The sequence below is a fragment of the Hippopotamus amphibius genome, chromosome 2 (genome assembly GCF_030028045.1).
Source record: "Hippopotamus amphibius kiboko isolate mHipAmp2 chromosome 2, mHipAmp2.hap2, whole genome shotgun sequence".
Classification (NCBI taxonomy): Eukaryota; Metazoa; Chordata; class Mammalia; order Artiodactyla; family Hippopotamidae; genus Hippopotamus; species Hippopotamus amphibius.
Window position 1 is genome coordinate 8,011,457 of NC_080187.1, and position 19,496 is coordinate 8,030,952.

The window sequence follows — 19,496 nt, forward strand, 5'->3', positions numbered from 1 at the left end:
GGGATGAACCACAGCGTCTGCAGGCCCCAGGGAGGAAGAGCTTGGGAGGCGGTGAGAGACCGGGGGCCGGGGGGACAGTTATCGGATCCGCTCGGGAGGCGCTGGCCCGTCACACGGGATCCGCGAGGCCACTGTAACCTGACTTGCTTGGCCTGGGCTGGCCTGGGGCTGGCTGGGCTCCCGGCCTGCCTGCCCTTTGTTTCTGCTGTCACTGGGGATTCCTGGACAGGATGCGGAGCAGGGACGATGCAGGGACGGCCCCCCTTCCCTCCCCAGAGAGCTGGACTCCTGTGCTCCAGAGCCTGCAGGGGCCCGGGGAGCCCCCAGGGCCTCACTGTGCTCTGCAGATCTGCCTACCGCACGAGCCCCTCGGGGTACAGAACCTGGGGGCCACCAGGGGCAGGCAGTGTGACAGGAGACCCCTGCAGTGGACAGAGGAGTCTGGAAGGAGACAACGTGGGGGGGGGGGGCAGAGGGGTGAAACATGGCCAAGAGGGGGTTTCTGAATCTCTCCTGCTGCTCAAGGGGCCTGATCCTTGAGGGCCTCACCTCGTAGACGGCCAGGTCGATCCCGGCGTAGGGGATGATGCCCAGCATGTTGGGAACATAGCCCTTGTAGAAGGCGGCCACGCCCTCCCTGGCCAGGATCTTCCTGGCACAGTCCAGCATGCCCGAGTACTGGCCCGTCTTGCGCAGGGCCATCCGGGTCTTCAGGACCTGCAGAGCCCAACGGGAAGCGTGAGCCCAGCCCATTCCACGCCCTCACCTCCACACGCGCTGCCTGCCCTGGGACCAACGTGGCCCTCACCTCCATCGGGTAGATGCTGCTCTGGGCGATGGCCCCTGCCAACGACCCGGCCACAAGCCTCTCGTGAATCCTCAGCGTCTCCTGGTCACTCCCAACAAGACGCTTGATCTGGAACAGGGAGTGAACAGACTGATACCCCGCCAGAGACCAGCACACCTGCTCCTGCCCTGCCCTTCCTGCTGGAGCCGGCTGGGTTCCGCCAAGACCTGGTGTCCCTGGCGCTTTTGATGCTGCCCAGAAATGGAAGGAACTGGCCCCCAGTGGAACTGGCTGGTGGCAGAGCTGGGGTCAGACCCAGGCCTTCCCACCCCCGGCCTGGCCCTGCTGTCCCTCAGGTACAGGGACTGGTTCCAGGTTCCAGGGAATCAACAGGGCAGGGACCCCGTTCCAGGGGAAGCTCAGGAAGCAGCTGCCGATGGGCGACTCTCCCTGGGGAGCTGGGTCCTCACCTGCTCATAGGCCATGAACTTGATGGCCGACTCAGGGGCAATTTTGAGGACGTTGATGCCGTTGCCCCGCCACAGTGATCTGGCCCCTCCTTCTCGAATCATCTGGGTGAACCCACCCACGATGCACATATTGTTGCTGCGGGAGGCGTGGACCTGGGGAGGGAAGGACAAACAGTCAGAAGCTCAGTGGTCACCAGGCCACCGTCATCTAACAAAGAGCCAAGAGGGAGGTCCGCAGGCAGGCTCTGCCCTCTTGGTATTCTGAGGCCCACTCGGCACCCTGAGAGTCAAATGTGGCTGCTCTAGGTCCAGCTAGACTTTACTGTGCACCTGCTGGTGCCAACACCATGCTAAACACCTCCACGAGGACGACTTAAAACACGCAGCTTTTATTATGGAAAATTTTCAAACATATATAAAAGTACAGAGGATTACATAAAGAGCTTCCATGAAACCCATAATGAGCTTCAATCATCGTCAAACCAGTCAATCCATGCCCCCCGTGCCCCACCCCTGATCCCCTGCCCCGACCCCCTTAGTTTTAAAGCACATCCCTGGCATTTAGTCATTCCACCCAAGGACAGCTTTTAATCTCTACAGCATTCCTGGGGATTCGGTTCAGAAAAACAAACATGAGGCAATTTGTTCGAGTCTCTTAGTTTCCAGAGGGATAGGAGCCCTGGGGGTGAAGTGACTTGCCCGAGGTCACCCAGCTGGGAGGGTGGGACCCCAGGTCAGGTCCCAGGCCCAGAGCTTCTCTCTCCGAACCACTCTGCTTCCCTGATCCAGCACCAAAAGGGAGTTCTCATTCTTCCATCCACAGGCCTCAAACTGAGGCAGGCCCAGGGGAGCGGGGGTGGGGGGGGGCATGCAGGGAAAGGATGATGCCTTCTCTGAACCGGGTTCCTGGCACAAAAAATGCCAGAACACAAGCTAGGGGACAAGGGGGTGACTGGCCACCGTTCAAAAGACACTGAAGTCCACTGGTGTGTCCTTAGGCAGCTCGATTTCACAACCCTGCCCCCGACACAGGTTCAGCTTATCTATGCCCTGTGGACATGGAGTCGGACGCCCAGCCAAGGGAATGGTATCCAGGCCGGGGTCCGCTCGCACTGCCCCCCATGGGGTGGACTACATATGATGCACCTAAGGAAACAGGTTCCTGCCACACCCCAGTTCTCACTGGGGTCATTTGTCCACAGTATGGCCCTGTAATGTGACTCCTGGCTTAAGGGCGTCAGATAAAATTAGATCAGCTGTGCACAAAAGGTCACCTAGGCCAGGATCTAATGTCAGAGCAATAATTCCAATCTGATTTACTGGGTTAGAAAAGTATGGGCCCAAAGCAGGGCCCCAGATAAGGGAGGGGAAACCAACCCACCAAAGAACCCCAAGTGGGACACCAGGTGGCCTGGGGTCCGTTTCCTGCGTACCTGCATGAGCACCTTGAGTCTGTCCAGGGGGGCCGTGCAGGTTCTTGACACGGCCCCTGCCCCGCCGCCCGCCACCAGGTGCCTCCACCACATCCCCGTTTGCCTCTCCTCCACCGTGAACTCATCGGGGACCGTCAGGTTCTCACCCACGTCAAAGATCTGTGAGGAAGACCAACAAGGGTAAATCCAGCAGGCTCCCCACGCTTGAGGCAGAGCTGCCGGCGACGGCCAGCACACAGCCTCCCCTCCACCCCTACCCCTTCACTCGTGGGGGTAACAATACTGTGAGCCTTGGAGAGGCCCAGGTGAGAATCTGAGAGCACAGCTACAAGAACGCAGGGACAAAACCAGGCGGACGGCCCTTTTAGACAACTGCCTGGGGCTCCTGCGGGAACAGCTTACAAAGGCATTTCAGCTAAGGATCGCCAGGCTGGCTGTACTGGAAGCATCAAGTCAGGGGTAAAAATTCTCCTGAAACCCGATGTGTAACCGGATCATGTTGGCAGAACATTACGCAAGGCTTCTGCAAACACGAGGGGGGTGTGATTCCTGGGCAATACCCTCTCTCCCGGGTGGCATCCTGGCTCGACAGGCAGAGCCAGCCCTGCTCCAACCCCGGGGCTGCAGGCCAGACCCACGGGTCCGCCGCCTCCTACCCACGGAGCCTCCACTTCATTCCACCAACAAAGATGCCAGGCGCCCCCTGAGGGCACCTCAGGAGACAGAGGAGGAGCACGCACCTGTGGCCTCCCCTCCTGAAGCCGATGGTCCGGGGCAGCTAAGACTGCGACCAGGGGGCACTCGGCAAGGAGCAGGCGAAAGGGATGCTTGTGTACAACGGGCGCTCGCGGGCAGGGGGTCAGTGGGGCCACCACCAGGGAGGGTGTGGAGCTCTAGGTACTTCTAACTGGGGGTGAAAGAGCAGTATGTGTGCGGCAGTAGGGGGGATTCTTTCACCATAGGGAGAAATGACACAAACAATGGGGTGGGGGAGGGGGGAAACTGAACAGCTCTGCTATTGGATCTCTACAGAGCAGCCCCCCACGGCCTCCCAGGAGGCTTTGGGAGAAAAGCAGGCTCAGGGACATAATTCAAAAAGACACATGCACTCCAATGTTCACTGCAGCACTATTTACAATAGCCAGGACATGGAAGCAACCTAAATGTCCATCCACAGATGAATGGATAAAGAAGATGTGGTACATAGATACAATGGAATATTACTCAGCTGTAAAAAGCAAGGAAACTGGGACATTTCTAGAGACATGGATGGACTTGGAGACTGTCATACAGAGTGAAGTGAGTCAGAAAGAGAAAAACAAATATCGTATATTAACACATATATGTGGACTATAGAAAAATGGTACAAATCAACCGGTTTGCAAGGCGGAAGTAGAGACACAGATGTAGAGAACAAACATATGGACACCAAGTGGGGAAAGTGGGGAGGGTTGGGGGGGAATGAATTGGGAGACTGGGACACCAAATTGTACACCCTAAATATATGCAGTTTATTGTATGTTAACTGTATCTCAATAAAAAAAAAAAAGAAAAGAAAAGTAGGCTCGGGGAGAGGGTGCTTACAGTGGACCTTGAAGAACAGGCAGCACGTGGGGACAAGAGGGCATCATTTCTGGCAGAGGGAAGCCTGTGTTTGGGGAATGGGCAGGCTGTTCAGGTTGGCCGGCACGTGGGAGACAGAGGGAGCACATGGAGGGCTGGCAGAGGGGTGGAGAGCCCTGCTGTTGAAGAGGAGGCAGGCTAGGAACCCTTTCCAGGATGGGGACTAATGCTGGACCAGTGGGACCCTATGAACGGAGCAGGGAGAAACTGCCCTCTGGCCCGGGAGCGCAGGACCCACCGTGGAATGCTTCCAGTACAGGATGATCTCAGGGATGTTTTCCACGGGATGCAGGAGGTGATAGTCTCGCCACTCGTTCCAGTCGATGGTCATCGTGCCGTTCTTGTCCATGCTGCAAGACAAACGCGCGGTTGCCCATGTGTAAACAGGCCCCATCTGTCGGCCACACTTCCCACCTCCAGGGGAGCCAAGGGCAGGCACGTGGCCACCAGGAAACCATGGAAGGTGCCTCTGCCCCGGAGGAGACAAGGCCAGGTGGCTCCACATCCCACCTGGCACAAAAACGGGATATGATGGCCCATGAGAACCCGGTTCTGATCAGGCACAGAGGTCAAGAAGGGAGGCGATCCCCAGGGTGACATGGATACTTACTAGGTGACAGGGCCCCAGAAGTGGCCCGTTCGTATTCTGACAGACAGACAAAGGAGGATGCAGAGGAGAGAGGAGAAACAACACAAATAAGTGCTCTGAGCGGAGGTTAGTGAGGCAAGCACACGCCGCGGCACAGCACGAGGACATGCCCTGCACAGCACGAGGACGTGCCCTGCACAGCACGAGGACATGCCCTGCACAGCGTGGGGAGCGTGGCCACAGGCTACTGTCCCTGACCAGCTGGATTCAGGCCCCTGGGACTCGGGGAGGCTCGGGAGGACAGGGGGAGTCTCCGGGGCTGTTCTGTGCGAGTTCCCAGCCCAGCAACGATGCCAGTCCCCAGGACCACTGCTGGCCTGTGGGCTGCCTTTTCAAGCAGCACATCTGAGTACGGTGCTAAGAGGAAGTTGCCGTCCATGGAGGGCGGCTACTTCAGCCCTGCCCTTGCACGACGGGGCAGAGAAGGGTGTTCCTTGCTGGCCTGTCACCTACGGAAATCCTCCCGCTAGCCTTTTCTTTCTGTGGGTGGCTGGTGCTCGACGCCCTGCAGGGGTGACCTGTGATTCTTCCACTGAGAGCTGACCTGGAACCCGGGGAGTGGCTTGTCTCTGGGAGGGGTTACTTATTCATCCCTTCCAACCACCAGAAGCCAAAGCTTGCAGAAACAGGGTCAATACAGTGAACGACATACACACAGTGACTCCAAGAACCTCTCTTTCGTCATACTTTCGTTAAACCAAACGCAGGGGCTGGCGACGCACTCACCTCTTGAGGATTTTTTCTGCCTGCTGTTCAGATATCTTGACCCCCAGGTCCCGCAGGGACTGCATGATCTCCTGCGTGTCGATCCGCCCTGGAAGGACAGAGGCCGTGAGCCTGGAGCCAGGCCGCGGAGAGGCCCAGGACCGCTGGGTCGGCTGCTGGCCCCTGGGGCAACACTCACCATCATTCTTCTTGTCCAAACTCTTGAACACCAGCCTCAGTTTCTTCTCGTGATCTTGCAGATAATGGACAAACTCTTCAAAGTCTAGCTGCCCATCAAGGTCTTTGTCGCCAGCTTGTACAATTTTCTATAAAACAAAAGTAAGGTTTCGTCCTTGAGTTCTCCCCGTCCCTAGTGGTGCCCCGTCCCCAGGAAACAACTGCTCAGCCGTGAACAGAGGTGGCCTCGTGATCTGAGACGCTTCCCCTCCTCCACTCCCAGGGCCACCACCTGGATCCCTCAGGGCTGGCCGGAACCCAGCCAAGAGCCTGCCGTGCTTCCCTCACGAGCAAAGAGGAAAAAGAGCCCCCAAGAGGAGCCTTCAGGCAGAGGCTGGCGGCGTGGGGCTTGGTATTCCACCAGGCCAGCTGCCCAGCTCCCCTGCGGCACTGCCGCTGGCGCCAGGCCTCAGCCCCCATCTTCTCTGCCCACATGTGGGGTGGCCCTGGAGCTCCAGATTCCCCCGCACTTGCTCTTTTATCCCTAAAATTGGCACTGGCCCAAGAACAACTGGGGGCGACCAGGGTAAAGGTACAGTGGTCAATGCCTGCTTGGCGGAAACACTGCCAGAGAGAACTCTGCAGGATGGAGAGGTGCTAAGAGCCGCTGGAACTATTCTCAGGCCTGTGCTTGCTGGCGCTGCCCGTCTCTGATCTCAGGGGAGCCAGATGCTCTAACCAATCCCAGGTCTTGTAACCAGGCACTGAAAAGCAGGGCAGCGCCACTTAGGAATAGTTCAGTGACGCAAGGAAGCTTTAGGAGACCCTTTCCTTGGCAGTGAGATTCCAACAATCGGCGCCTGCCCTTAGACATGAGCTCTGTTCAGCAGCTGCAGTCCATTTTGGATGCTCAGCAACTGGAACTTTTCCACAAAAGCACAAGCTCTTGGCTTGTGCCCTGGGTCCCGCTAAATGCTTTACCTCTAGGAACCCGCTGAATCCTCGCAAATGGCTGTAGGAGGTGGGTACTATCATTTCCCCCATTTCTCAGAGAAGGAAACAGAAGCTCAGAGAGGTTAAGTAATTTATCCAAGGTCACACAGCTAAGGAAGTGGTGGGCGGGAGTCAAGCCAGGCCTGTTGGGACTCCACAGCCACCTCCCTATAGAGCCTGCTACCATTCTAAAGGTTAATCTCAAGAAGGTGAGGGACATACGTGAGTCACCCTCATCCAGCAACACCCTAAAACTGGGACGGAAAATCTCCTAAGGAAAATGGTTATAGGATCCCCGTGTTGCCCAATTCTCTCAGCAAGAAATACACCCTCTATCCACAAACCAATGTGGGTTTCAAAGTCTTCTGAGCCGGTGGGTTCGGAAATTGATGGACCATTGGCTAGCTGGTCCTCTCCAGATTCTGTGTCACCTAACATGATCAAAAGAACGGCTGGGGGAGGGTGTGGCTGGAATGTGAGATAGAGGCTGCTGCATGTTCTATCAGCTATCTGGAGTTATGTTAGCTTCCTGCCGACATTTGTGCTCTCTGCCAAGAAGGATACGCATTACGTATAGGTTATCAGCCTAGGTTTACGAGAGGAGCGGAAATAGAATCTACATGTCATTTAGGGAGGAGGCAAACGCTAGGCATGGAGCTTCTTGGCTGGTACCTGCGTTGCTCTGGCCCCAACACAATCCACGCGCCTTGCTGGGATGGGCGCCCGCGGTACAGACAACCCAAGGACCTGCTCGTGCAGCTGATTCCAAAATATCCCATGTCCTCGCTTCTACCTTAGTCCTGTCTCCTTCCCAGGATATGCACATCACCACCCCCTACACACACCTGACCTCCACTGCCATCGTGAGCACTGGGGGGGGGGGACACAGCACGGGATCCGATTAACGGGGAAGTCGGGGTGTCCTTTTAGGAGGCAGGTGACCCCCTCGGACTCTGTAGCTGTTTCCCCATATTTAACAGGGTAATGATTTCTGCTGCCTCCTGCTCCAAAGACATGCCTAGGAAGCCCCCCTCACCCCTGCTCGTTAGTTTGTTTCACCCAGGGCACGGCCCTGTCACCTCCAGCCTCTGCGGCCACAGTTCCAACTGCTGGGCCTCCAGTGAGGGCCCTCTCCCCGCCCCGCCTGCCACCCAGCTCAGAGGAAGAGCCCCGCGGCAGCTAGACTGTGCCCCCACTTCCTGGCCCTGAACGTCTTAAAACCCCGCCGTCTGCAAGAAAATTCCTTTCCATCTCCCACAAGTGCCTTCCCTATAATTCCAGCCTTCCTTGGAAGTCACATGAGAGCCAGTCACTCCTGTGACGTAGCTCTTTAGCCGGCTATAGCCACGCGACAGCTGGGGGAAAAATATTGGCAGTTAGAAATGCTGGGGACCTCTGAGGTATGCGGACCCTCTACCAGCTCAAGCATTCACTCAACCAACGCGGATGAAATGCCCGCTGCCCCCGTACAGACCTGCTTCCACTGGCGGTAGGTGGAGAACTCCTGGGAAGGGATAAAGACACTGAGTTTGAAGATGGACTTCAGCTCGGCAGGAAGCCCCTTGGACTCAAAGTACTGGAACTCTGTCTGGGCCTCCCCGATGAGGGGCACATACAGGCACAAGCAGAGCATGGTGGTGAGAGCTGCTTCAGGCGGCGTGGATGCCGGGGAATGCTGCCTGACCCGGCACACTTGCACAAGATATGCTGGGTGCAGCTGTCATTGGCTGCCTTAGCCCTGCCCTTCTACTTAATTGAAAAAAGTCTGCTCACTGTACCTCCTGCCCACAGCCAATGAGCACAGAGCCCGACGAGGAGGGAGGAGGCAGGGAGGCAAGCAGAGAGATAAAGATCAGGACTGACGTCACCTGCTTCCCAGTTAACCCTTCAGAGATGGGCAGAGCCTTCTGCCCTGCCTTGGGATCTGCCCCAAAAACCTTCACCCTCTGGCTGCCAACCCCTCTAAACAAACAAACAGCCCTTGGCCTGTTTCTCCACAAGGTCCCCAAACGCGTCACACAATACAGCTGTTTCTCCCCTTAGTAAATCATTCCCAGCAGAAAAATAAGTGCAGGTGGACTGAATCAACGCTCCCCTGAAATGGCCCAGTTTAGCTGTGAGGGTAGAAGTCAGTGGGGGGTGGGCGGTAATCCTGGAAGTAGCCCCACGGTTGGGGGGCTCATTCACCCACAGCGGGCTGCCCTTTAGCGGGCTGCCCTTTAGCCGGCTGCCTGGGCCACACACACGGCCTTCCAGGCACAGTTCCAACTGGCTCCAGTGACCTTCCCAGGCCACCCTGCACATGAGCAGCCCTTCCCCTGAAGGCTTTGCCTGGGGACCCCACGAGCGCTGAGAGGCTGACATGGTGGGGGCAGGAAGAGGACACTCTAGGCCAAAGGTCACTGTGCCAGGGGACTCCTCGGCAGGACCAATCTGGGTTCAGCCTGGGCCTCACTTAAGACCCACGGATGGAGTCTTCAGAGCCCAAGTTCACTCAGGACACTCCACAAAATTCAGTGGATTGGAGCTTTCTGGCCTAGAACTGTGCTGCTCAATATTCTTATTTTTTTCTACTTTACTTTGCTGTGTGGTGCAGCAGGTGGGATCTTAGTTCCCCGACCAGGGATCGAACCCGTGCCCCCTGCATTGGAAGCACGGAGTCTTAAGCACTGGACCGCCAGGGAAGTCCTCAATTTTAAATAAATTAAAATTAAATGAACCTAAAAATTCATTTCCTCGGTCACATGGCCACACATCATTTCCATCATCACAGGAAGTTCTACTGAGAAACACTGCCCTAGAACATCCGTTTAGGTGAGGATGAGAGGAGACCTCAGGTCCTGGACAGTCAGGATCTGAAATTTAAGGGCCACCTTGCCACCTCCACCTCATTCCTTCCCACGGAAGGTGTCAGGTTTGTGCTGCAGAGGAAGAGCCCACATCACAGAGATGAAAAAGGAATCCGTCTAGCCATGTTCCATCTACAGTGCATCACTTCCCAATATAGACAAAACCTCGCGACCAGAATGGATTAAAAATGATGGTTATCATTTGGGGATCCAACAAAGGAAAAGGAACTTCTTAAATTCACTAAAAAGCTTTTCGTTAAGAACTTGAAAAAGGTTCTGAAAATAAGATGCTGATGCTTATGTACATGATCATGAAACAGATTTTAATAACTTATATGATATTTCGGCCCTTCTAAGAGATCAGATGATGAGTCTGCAAAAACAGGTCCTGGCTGTTTCATTCATCCTCTAGGGTGGATCCGATGAGGAGGTATCCAAAGGGAGCTCAGGATTATCCAGGCAAATTCCTGCTCAGCCTCCACCTAAATCCATGATACTCAGCTCTCTTAAGCCACTGGATCCAGAATGTTCTTTTTTAGGGCTATTTTTACATACATCTTATCTCTACTGTTGGGGTTGAAGGCAGGGCCTTTGTACCTCCTTGCCTGGAAGAAACCCTTACCTGGATCACGGAAGGTGCAGTTTCTGAATGAATGAATCATGCTTGGCAGACCTCCAGGACCCCAAAAAACAAACATGACCACTCTTTTTTTTTTTTTTTTTTGGCACACGGTCTTAGTTGCTCCGCGGCATGTGGGATCTTCCTGGAGAAGGGATCGAACCCGTGTCCCCTGCATTGGCAAGCGGATTCTTAACCACTGCGCCACCTAGGAAGCCCCACATGACCACTCTTGATGAGGACCTTAGCTTTGGTTTCCCAAGTGTCTGCAGATAGAGTCCTCGGGTACTCTGTCCACCTCAACAAGATACTGCATTATTATTTTTATTTTAGAGGAAGATCACATTTATAAATAAAAGAGCTGAATTTTAAATGCTGATTTTCCTTTTAAAAATTATTTATATTTGCTTCTGAAATGGAAATAAATTACATAGATCTGTTGAAGTGTCTCATTTCAATGATGACTGCAGTCCTTCCATTACAAAATGGCAAATATTTTGACTGACTATATAAGTTGTTCAACTGGAGATATTCATTTCCTAATAAACTGTGTTTTTCAAATAATGTTGATAAACACAACTGTACCACTGAGGCTTTTTTTGTACCATTGAGTTTTATGATGTATTTACAAGACAAATCTGAGAAGAAATTTGAAGACAATACCAAATGAAAGTGAAATCAATATTCGATACATAAGGAACAATTATTAAAGCATCATCAAACAAGGGCAACTATCTTCTAGAATAAACAGAATGGAACCTCCTTGATTATAACAGAGCTCATTACTCTACAGACCAATGGTATCACAGGGTCAGGAAATGTTCTCTGAAAAGCTCTGCACATGCTTGCCAAGATGTTATTTTACAACGCTTACATTAATTCTATTCCAACGTTAATCTTAAAAAAGGGCTCCAACGTATTTCTGTTTTGCAACAGCGTTCGAGTCCAACAGAATGTCTTCATTGGACAAACGTAAACTGGCGTTTGCTTATTTATTTAAACCACTCATCCTCCTGAGTTGCACAGGTCACGCAGAACTCTGTTGTCACACAGACACCATCACTTCTCAGTTGAGCCAATCTCCATGCACCCGGTGTCCAAGGCAAACGCTCTCTCCCTGGAATTACAGACACTGGGCCCCAGAGCGGTCCTGGGGTCATCTCTTAATCTCCGAGATGAAGAGACAGACCAGGAGAGGCCACCTGGTTTGCCCAGGCCCCAGAGCCAGTTGGCGGCTGGGCTGAGGCTCACCCAAGGCCCTGGCTCTTGTTACAACAGCCGCTTAAAACAGCACCCAAGGGCTTCCTAGGTGGCGCAGTGGTTAAGAATCCGCCTGCCAATGCAGAGGTCACGGGTTCGATCCCAGCTCCAGGAAGATCCCACATGCCGCGGAGCAACTAAGCCCAAAAAAAAAAAAAAAACAGCACCCAAGCCGGACACTGGCATAAAGAGATTTCAGAATTCAGTTTCCAAAGAACACTTGTCAGCCTGAGCCTGAGATTACAGTGAGCAGTACCTCACGTGGGGAAGCAGCCAGCGTGGGGAAGCAATTTTAGCCTTAGCTAAAAAACCACAAAAAACCGTATCTGTTACAGCTCTGAACACATATGTGAGAAATACAAATAAGGAAGAACAATAAAGCAGGGCTCGGGACTTCCCTGGAGGTCCAGGGTTAGGACTCTGGGCTTCCACTGCAAGGGGCACGGGTTCGATCGCTGGTTGGGGAACTAAGATCCCACATGCCGTGGCCAAAAAAAAAAAAAAAAAAAAAAGGTCATGAAGCAGGGCTCGTGTTCCGTTCCTGGTGTTTCACAACAGCTCCTGGTGCTTCTGGATCCCCGAGTAACGGGCTCTCTCCCCTCATGCCACCTACACGTCGTCTCTGCTCTCTTTACCTGTTCTAATTTTGTGACCCAGATCTACTTTTGCTTCCTTTCTTCCAATGCCCCCTCCTGTAATAACCAGTGCTCAGAAACAATGTCAGCCACTCCAGATCCCTTAGAATTTAGTGGTATTTGATTTCCCTTAATCTGCTAAGTAGCAGTTCCTCTCACGAGCATCTTCTTACCCTCAGATCTGCCAATGCCCCCATCCCACAAGCTTTCCTTGTTCTACCACTGTTTCATGCCAACGAAACAGGTGCTTCCCGTATGTGCTAGGATACCATGAGCAAGAACAGGGCAGGCAGCGTACCTTTGGGAGTGTGGCATTGGCTCATAAAATATTTCGCCGCCCCCCTCGATGACTCAGACCAAGCCCAAAATATTAACATGTGAAGCAGCCTTTGCCAGTATCCGGCTATGCTAGCCCCACCCACCCGTAAGGCTCTGCAGCCTCATTTGCTGCTGTGGCCGTAGTGTCATTTGATGATCCGGTTGCCATGACAGTGCAGTGGACCCGGTTTCCAGTGAAACCTGCCTGCACTTGGCAATTAGACACACAATGAGCAAAATTCTCTGAGCTTCTGAGAAGACAGCCCCTCAGGATTTGAAAGCTTGAATGCCGCTCAGGGCACCTCCCACTCCAGACTAATGGCTTTCTTCTCCAACTGCAGATTGACTACAAGACAAAGATAAAGGGGGAACCTGGAACAGTTCCTAGCATAAAAGCCTCCAGGAACCTGACTCACCAGCAGACATATGAGAGTCAAACAAAGTAGTGCCGCTGGGAAACTGAGAAGCCTGAGAACCAAAGTGAACGTCTCTATGAGGTTTCCATGAGGTTGTGGCAGCCTCCGCCCTGGAGAAATGGCGAGCCAGGCCCCACCGGCCAGTGATCACAACCACCAACCCCTACCTTCAAGAGCAGCTGAGGCTGGTGAAACACTATTCCAGTTCCTCATTTATCTGCCTTTAAAGGGAGGGTCCAGGGGCTTCCTAGGTGGCGCAGTGGTTAAGAATCCGCCTGCCAATGCAGGGGACATGGGTTCGATCCCTGCCCCAGGAAGATCCCACATGCCATGGAGCAACTAAGCCCGTGTGCCAAAAAACACAAACAAACAAAAAAGGGAGGGTCCACACCACCCAGATGTGCTTTCTTGCTTGCTTCAAGCCAAACCCGCTGAACCACCTCCCTCTTGGGGCTCCCCCACCCCCAGCCAGCTGATCCATCTCCCTTCTGGGGAGAAGTGCCAGTGAGAAGCCTGGGTCTCAGGTTCAGCCTGCCTTGGTCCTGATTCTGTAGGCCAGGAAAGAAGCTGTTCAGAACAGAGCGTCCCGATGCCAGGCCAGGCCCAGGGGCAGGGCTGGCAAGAAGTGCCAGTCAGTGTGAGTCTGGGAAATGGAGCAGTTAATTATTAAAGGCAAAAGTGGGTGAATTTAAAAGGAGCCAGCCAATCCCTTAATCCCTTGGCCATAAGGCAAGCAGGTCTAGAGATAAAAGTTCCTCACAACAGATAACGCCATGGCCATTTCTGAGCTCCTGTAAAACAACCAAAAGGTGGAAAGCGAAACCTGTCACATCTCAGGCACAGTGCAGATGCAGAGATCCCTGTCACCTGGGATGAGCCCGTCACAGACTAAGGATTTTCCTCAGTGCTTAACCTGAAACCACTGCAAAAGTTGTTGCATCAGAAGTCCCTCCCACTTAGCAAAGGCAAATGAACACCCACTTCTTAAATGCATCAATTCAACTCAGCAAAACCTTTTTTGGACTCTACAGTGTGCCACACACGGGGCAGAATCTCCTTCCTTTTTCCTGTTGGTTTTTATCCTGAGAAAGGAGAAAAGATTCGAAACAACCAAGCCTCAGGAGGTGACCAAGGGACTCCTATCACAGGCAGGAGAAATCACAGCCTTTCTGTTCTAATCCTGAGAACTCGACTGGTCCCATTAAAAACGGCTTTCTGAAGGGAAGACGAGGCAGTACGGGGCAAAATTCCAAGTAGACTGGAGTGAAATCTCACTTCTACCCCTTCTTAACTGTTTAATCCTGGGCAAATTCCTTAACCTCTCTGCACCTCGGTTTCCTCATCTGTGAAATGGGGGCGCCACCACTTACCCTGGCTCTTGTGAGGATCAGATGAAGTAACCCACATTTGGCACACGAGACGGACAGAAGGCCGAGGCACTCAGCAGACCCCCAGACCCGTGAGGAGCACTGGCCTCCACGCACTGAGATTCCAATCTCCACTCTGACCCATCACTCCCTTCCTCCCAGACAGAAAGTAAGAGGGGTCCTCTGCCCATCAAGGCAGAGGGTCTGACCTTCGGGATGCAGGGCAGGCCGGTCCTCCCCAGCTCCTGGCAGCTGGGTTCACCTTTGAAGGTTCGCTCTGGTGCCAGCTGAGCTCTGTCCTCCCTGTGCTGTTTAAATATGCTAAGACCTAAGACACGCTGTAACTGTTTCTCCCTTCCTTTCGAATGGCTTTCTGGGGCCAAAGCGACAAATCCTAAGGTAAATCTTCCATTGCATTCAACCTTCCTTCTTCAAGCGGCCACACTGAAGTGGTCACAATAGGGTAATAAAGCTCGTGCAGCGGCCACAGAAAGATTCTGGACTGGAGTTGGGCTTCTTCATTGTCTAACACTTCTCCCCAGGCCCCCGGTACCAAACAGATTCATTCATAAGTCCTCTCTTCCTCCCCCACACTCCAGCTTTTTCCGGGAAAACGATCTTAGGCCAGCCCCTAACCTAGGAGGTCCTTTCGGCATTGCCATTACCTTAGGAAACTGCTCTGCAGGTCCAACCACCAGCAAGATGGTGGGTCTCTTTTCCGTGGCCTCAGTCCTTCCGTCCTGTTTCCCCAAAAAGCTGGGGATCTGGTCTCCCCGAGCCAGAGCCGGGGTGCCTCTGACTTCATTCCTGCTCCCCTCTCCGGAGCCTTGGCACCCAGCCCTGGGGAAAAAGCTAGACAGAAAATGCCACAGCATCTGCAACATCACGGCTTCCTCCCCACGCCGCCGACAGTGACCGTTCACTTTTGAGGAGGGATGTGACCACAATACCAAGGGTCTGTGGCTACACAGCTGCTTGGACGACTAGCCTGGGGAGTTGCAAGGCTGGCAGCTCTGCACGCAGTGGCTGTTTCCTGCCTTCTCAAATGTGCTAGCACTGCGGTCGTGCCTGGCCTGAGAAGCAGCTCACTCGGAGAGTCCCCGCCGGCGTGCTGGAGAGAGCAGCTGGAGCTTCTTCAATAAACACTCACTTTTGCAGGTGGACAGTGATCAAATGTTTGGCTTTTTGAAAAAGGAAAAAGCGATAGCCCGACAGACCTCTCCCAGAGGCAGAAAGAACTTCGAGCTCCCAGTTATTCAGCTGTCCTCGCTCAGCTGAATGATCATCACACCAGCGAGGACCCGAGCATCCAGCCTGCATTCTCACTGCAGCAGGGCGCGGCCAATCACCTCTGCCGACACTACCGAGTTCATTATCCCACCCGCAACATCCCTCCAATCACAGCCGGCCGATTCCCTGCGTGCGGCCGGCAGTTCTGCAGGGAGGTGCCCGTGGCAACCTCCAGAGGAGCTTCGAGTCTTACAGAATCCACCTTGTGCAGGCTGGTCCTCAGGAGTCTAGCTTCCTTCTCTCTACCTGGCTGTTTCCGGGATGACATTCTCCGTCAGGTTTAGCATGATCCAGAGATGCTGGCAACACTTCCTAAGACATCCAGCAACAACTTTCCCTTGTTCCATTATCCCGTTCTCTGCAACTGTGCTTAACACAATGCACGCCATATCACAGCCACTGCTCCTCTGTACCTCACTCAACAAGATGAACTGCTCAGGACAGGGACCAAGTCATAGATCTTTCTACCCCTAGTACCCAGAACCAGGCACGGATGAAGTCTGTGGACTGAACTGAGTAAATGATCATGAACGCAAGGGAATTAATCTTTGGTCATTTGTTTCTTACTTTACTAGCAGACAAATGCAGTGCCGGGTCATCCCTCCCGAAGGCAACCCTTTGATATAGTGTTCACAACCATTACTTTAGAAACAAACACAGCATGAAAAAAGTTTAATAGACTGTGTTGGGGAGAGTACAGAGAAACATATATCCTCATATGCTGCTAGGGGAGTGTAAATCAGTATAATCCCTCTGGAGAGCAGTTCAGTCACAGCTACCAACACATCAAAAGCACAAACCCTCTGACCCAGAAATTCCACTTTTAGTGCTTTATCCTGCAGACACATTTGCACACGTGGGACATGACATATACATATGTGATATATATGGGATACATACGTGTGATCAAATATAAGGATATTTTTTGCAGCCTGATTTACAACAGCACAGGTTTGGAAACAATTTAAAGTTCTTTAAAAGCGGAGTAGGTCGTAAATTCATGCACAACCACACAATGGAGCCCTAGGCAGCTGTCAGAAAGAGTAAGGCAGCTCTACATCTACTATTACGGAATGACTTGAAAATATCTTGTTAGATGGAAAGAGCAAGGTGCAGAAGAAAGGGGATACAGTGTTGCCATCTATTTCTAAGCTTGCATTTGTGAAGTCTCTCTGGAAAGACACACTAAAACAGAAGAGTGGCTTTGGGGTGGGGGCAGGGGGGAACTTGGGGTTTGAAGGAAGAAAGGTAGATGGGAGACTTATTTTCATTGAATATCCTCTTATAACTGGTAAAACCAAATCGTGAGCATGTATGACCAGGCACACATGTGCGCATATAAAACCATTTTTTAAAAAGAAAACACAAGGAGGGAAAGCAAGACGACCATGCTTGTTTGAAAGCTGAGGCGTCCCCATCACTTGCCCTCTCACTGGGTATACACGACAACTTTACCTAGAAGCGGTTTTGTGTGTTGATTAAATGTCTAGTCTTTGGAGCCAGACCCCAGGTTCAATCCTGGCTGTGTGATCTTGGTCAAGTTACTTTACCTCTCTGTGCTTTAATAGCCTCATGTGCAAAAAAGGGATGGTAACTGAACCGTATCATTACTTTACAGAGTTGGTTAAAGACTAAATTAAATAATGTATGAAAGCTCTTAGAATAGAACATACTAAATATTTTATCTAGAAAATGATTGTGAGGGACTTCCCTGGCGGTCCAGTGGTTAAGACCCCGTGCTTCCACTGCAAGGGGCATCGGTTTGATCCCTGGTAGGGGCAGTAAGATCCTGCATGGTGCATGGCGCAGCAAAAAAATAAAAATAAATAAAAATAAAATTAAAAAAAAAGAAAATGATTGTGAGTTCATAGAACTAAACAGTTTTAATACTAGAGAAGAGCCAGTCCAGAGCAAAAATCCCTATATAAATAAGTCACCCTTTAGTGAAAATTAATCTTTTTTTAAGGCACTGAAAATCTGGTGAATTGGGGAGATGGTGATGTTTTAGGACCCCATCTACAAACATGAGATAAACCCCTTATTGAGTAGGTTACTGGCTTTTCATCTAATGGACTCCTCTGTACCACAGAACTGAGTTATGAACTCAGGGAGTTCCAGCCAAGATGGAGTAACGGGAACCAATTCACCTTCCTACCTATAACAACTAAATGTCCAGACAAAATATATGAGAATGGTTTTCAAGACACTGGACATTAGGCAACGAAGGACAGTGACTCCTGAGATTTCTAAACAAATGAGTCCCTCGATTGCCCAGGCTTCCTGCCTGGAGTTTCCAGGCTACAGTGCAAAGAGTGGATACCCAGCAGAGCCCAGTAGTCTCCCTATGTTGAAGAGAACAGAGGTGAGGACAGCTAGGGTTTGCAGGACAGAGTACAGAGAAGATGGAGCTGCACAGAGAGCAAGCTCTGGAGCTCTGCTGAGGGCCCCCAGGAGTCAGAGAACACAAGTATGGGGAAACTGCCTGTGGGTGGGGAAAGACCAGGCGGAAGGGATCAAAGGGCTAAGAACAGTTCCTGTTCCCACCAGCTGGAGTGGAAAACCTCATAATATAGGGAGGTGCAGGAGGGGTACGCACAGGGTTTTGCCTCAACAGCTGGGCAAAACTGGCCCTAGCCTAAATGCTGTTGTTGCCTAAGAAAGCTTTAAAGAGCCAGCCCTGAAAGGCTCAAACTTCTTCCAAATAACTGCAACCCAGATTAAAGCTCAGGAATATTTACAGGATTACAAAAATATCCAAGATAAAAATCCCATAAAAAATTAACAGCAATGCAAAGAAGCAGGAAAAGATGACCCATAATGAGAACAGATGTCAATCCATTGAAACTGACCCAGAAATGACACGTATGATAGAATTAATACACAAGGATATCACAGGTCATAACTGTATCCCATATGCTCAAGAAAGATCAAGCACGTTAAATAGACACTGCAGTTACTCTAGATGAAAACTACAATGCCTGAGATGAAAATACACTGGATGGTTGTAACAGCAGACTAGACATTGCAAAGGAAAAGCTTAATGACCTTGAAGCCACAGCAATAGAAACTTTCCAAAGCAAAACACAGAGAGAAAAAAATAAAACACTACAAAAAATGAAAAAATGCATTAGTGAGCTGCTAATAGACTAATATACACAAAACTGAAGTTCGTGGAGGTGGGGAGAGAAAAAATATTTAAAGAAATAATGGCCAGATTTTTTCCAAATTTATTAAAACCTATAGATCCAAGAAGTTCAACAAACCCCAAGCATAAGAAACATCAAAACAAAACAAAACAAAAAACTACACCCAGGCACATCACAATTAAATTTCTGAAAACCAGTGATAAAGAGGGAAATCTTAAAAGCACCTTGAGAAAAAGAGCCATCACTTACAGAAGAACAAAACCAAGAATAACAAAGGGCTTTCCATCAGAAACTGTTAACCCCAAATTTTATACTTAGAAAAATACCTTCCAAAAGGAAGGCAAAATACTTTTCAGACATACAAAAGCTGAAAGAATTTATCTCCAGCAGATCTGCATTACAAGAAATGTTAAAGGAGTCCTTCAAAGAGAAGGAAAATGATACCAGACAAGAATGGAATGAAAGGAATGAAGAGCACTAGAAATGGTAACTGTGTGGGTAGATAGAAAACTTTTTTCTCATTATTTAAATCTCTTTCAAAGATAAGTGACAGTTTAAAGCCAAAATAAAACAATGTAAAATTGTGGGTTTATAACATATGTAGAAGTGGGGCTTCCCTGGTGGCGCAGTGGTTAAGAATCCACCTGTCAATGCAGGCGACACGGGTTGGAGCCCTGGTGCGGGAAGATCCCACATGCCACAGAGCAACTAAGCCCGTGCGCCACAACTGAGCCTGTGCTCTAGAGCCCGCGATCCATA

General features: G+C 51.4%; 1 protein-coding gene across 6 annotated transcripts in view; it reads right to left on the minus strand.

Annotated features, from left to right (window-relative positions):
- The window catches only part of SLC25A25 (solute carrier family 25 member 25), a 31,295-nt gene that overhangs the window by 2,374 nt on the left and 9,425 nt on the right, over positions 1 to 19,496 (minus strand). Inside the window, exons 1-9 of one of the 6 annotated variants that reach the window (XM_057723523.1) lie at positions 14,967 to 15,185; positions 5,867 to 5,993; positions 5,689 to 5,776; positions 4,924 to 4,959; positions 4,552 to 4,663; positions 2,691 to 2,849; positions 1,258 to 1,410; positions 809 to 916; positions 550 to 717 (exon numbers count right to left, since the gene is read on the minus strand). In XM_057723523.1, the coding sequence (XP_057579506.1) occupies positions 550 to 717; positions 809 to 916; positions 1,258 to 1,410; positions 2,691 to 2,849; positions 4,552 to 4,663; positions 4,924 to 4,959; positions 5,689 to 5,776; positions 5,867 to 5,993; positions 14,967 to 15,185 (1,170 nt within the window). Of the gene's footprint in view, positions 1 to 549; positions 718 to 808; positions 917 to 1,257; positions 1,411 to 2,690; positions 2,850 to 4,551; positions 4,664 to 4,923; positions 4,960 to 5,688; positions 5,777 to 5,866; positions 5,994 to 8,311; positions 8,617 to 14,966; positions 15,186 to 19,496 lie in introns of those variants that run through there. The other 5 variants (XM_057723525.1, XM_057723521.1, XM_057723524.1 and 2 more) reach the window with 5 other exon arrangements.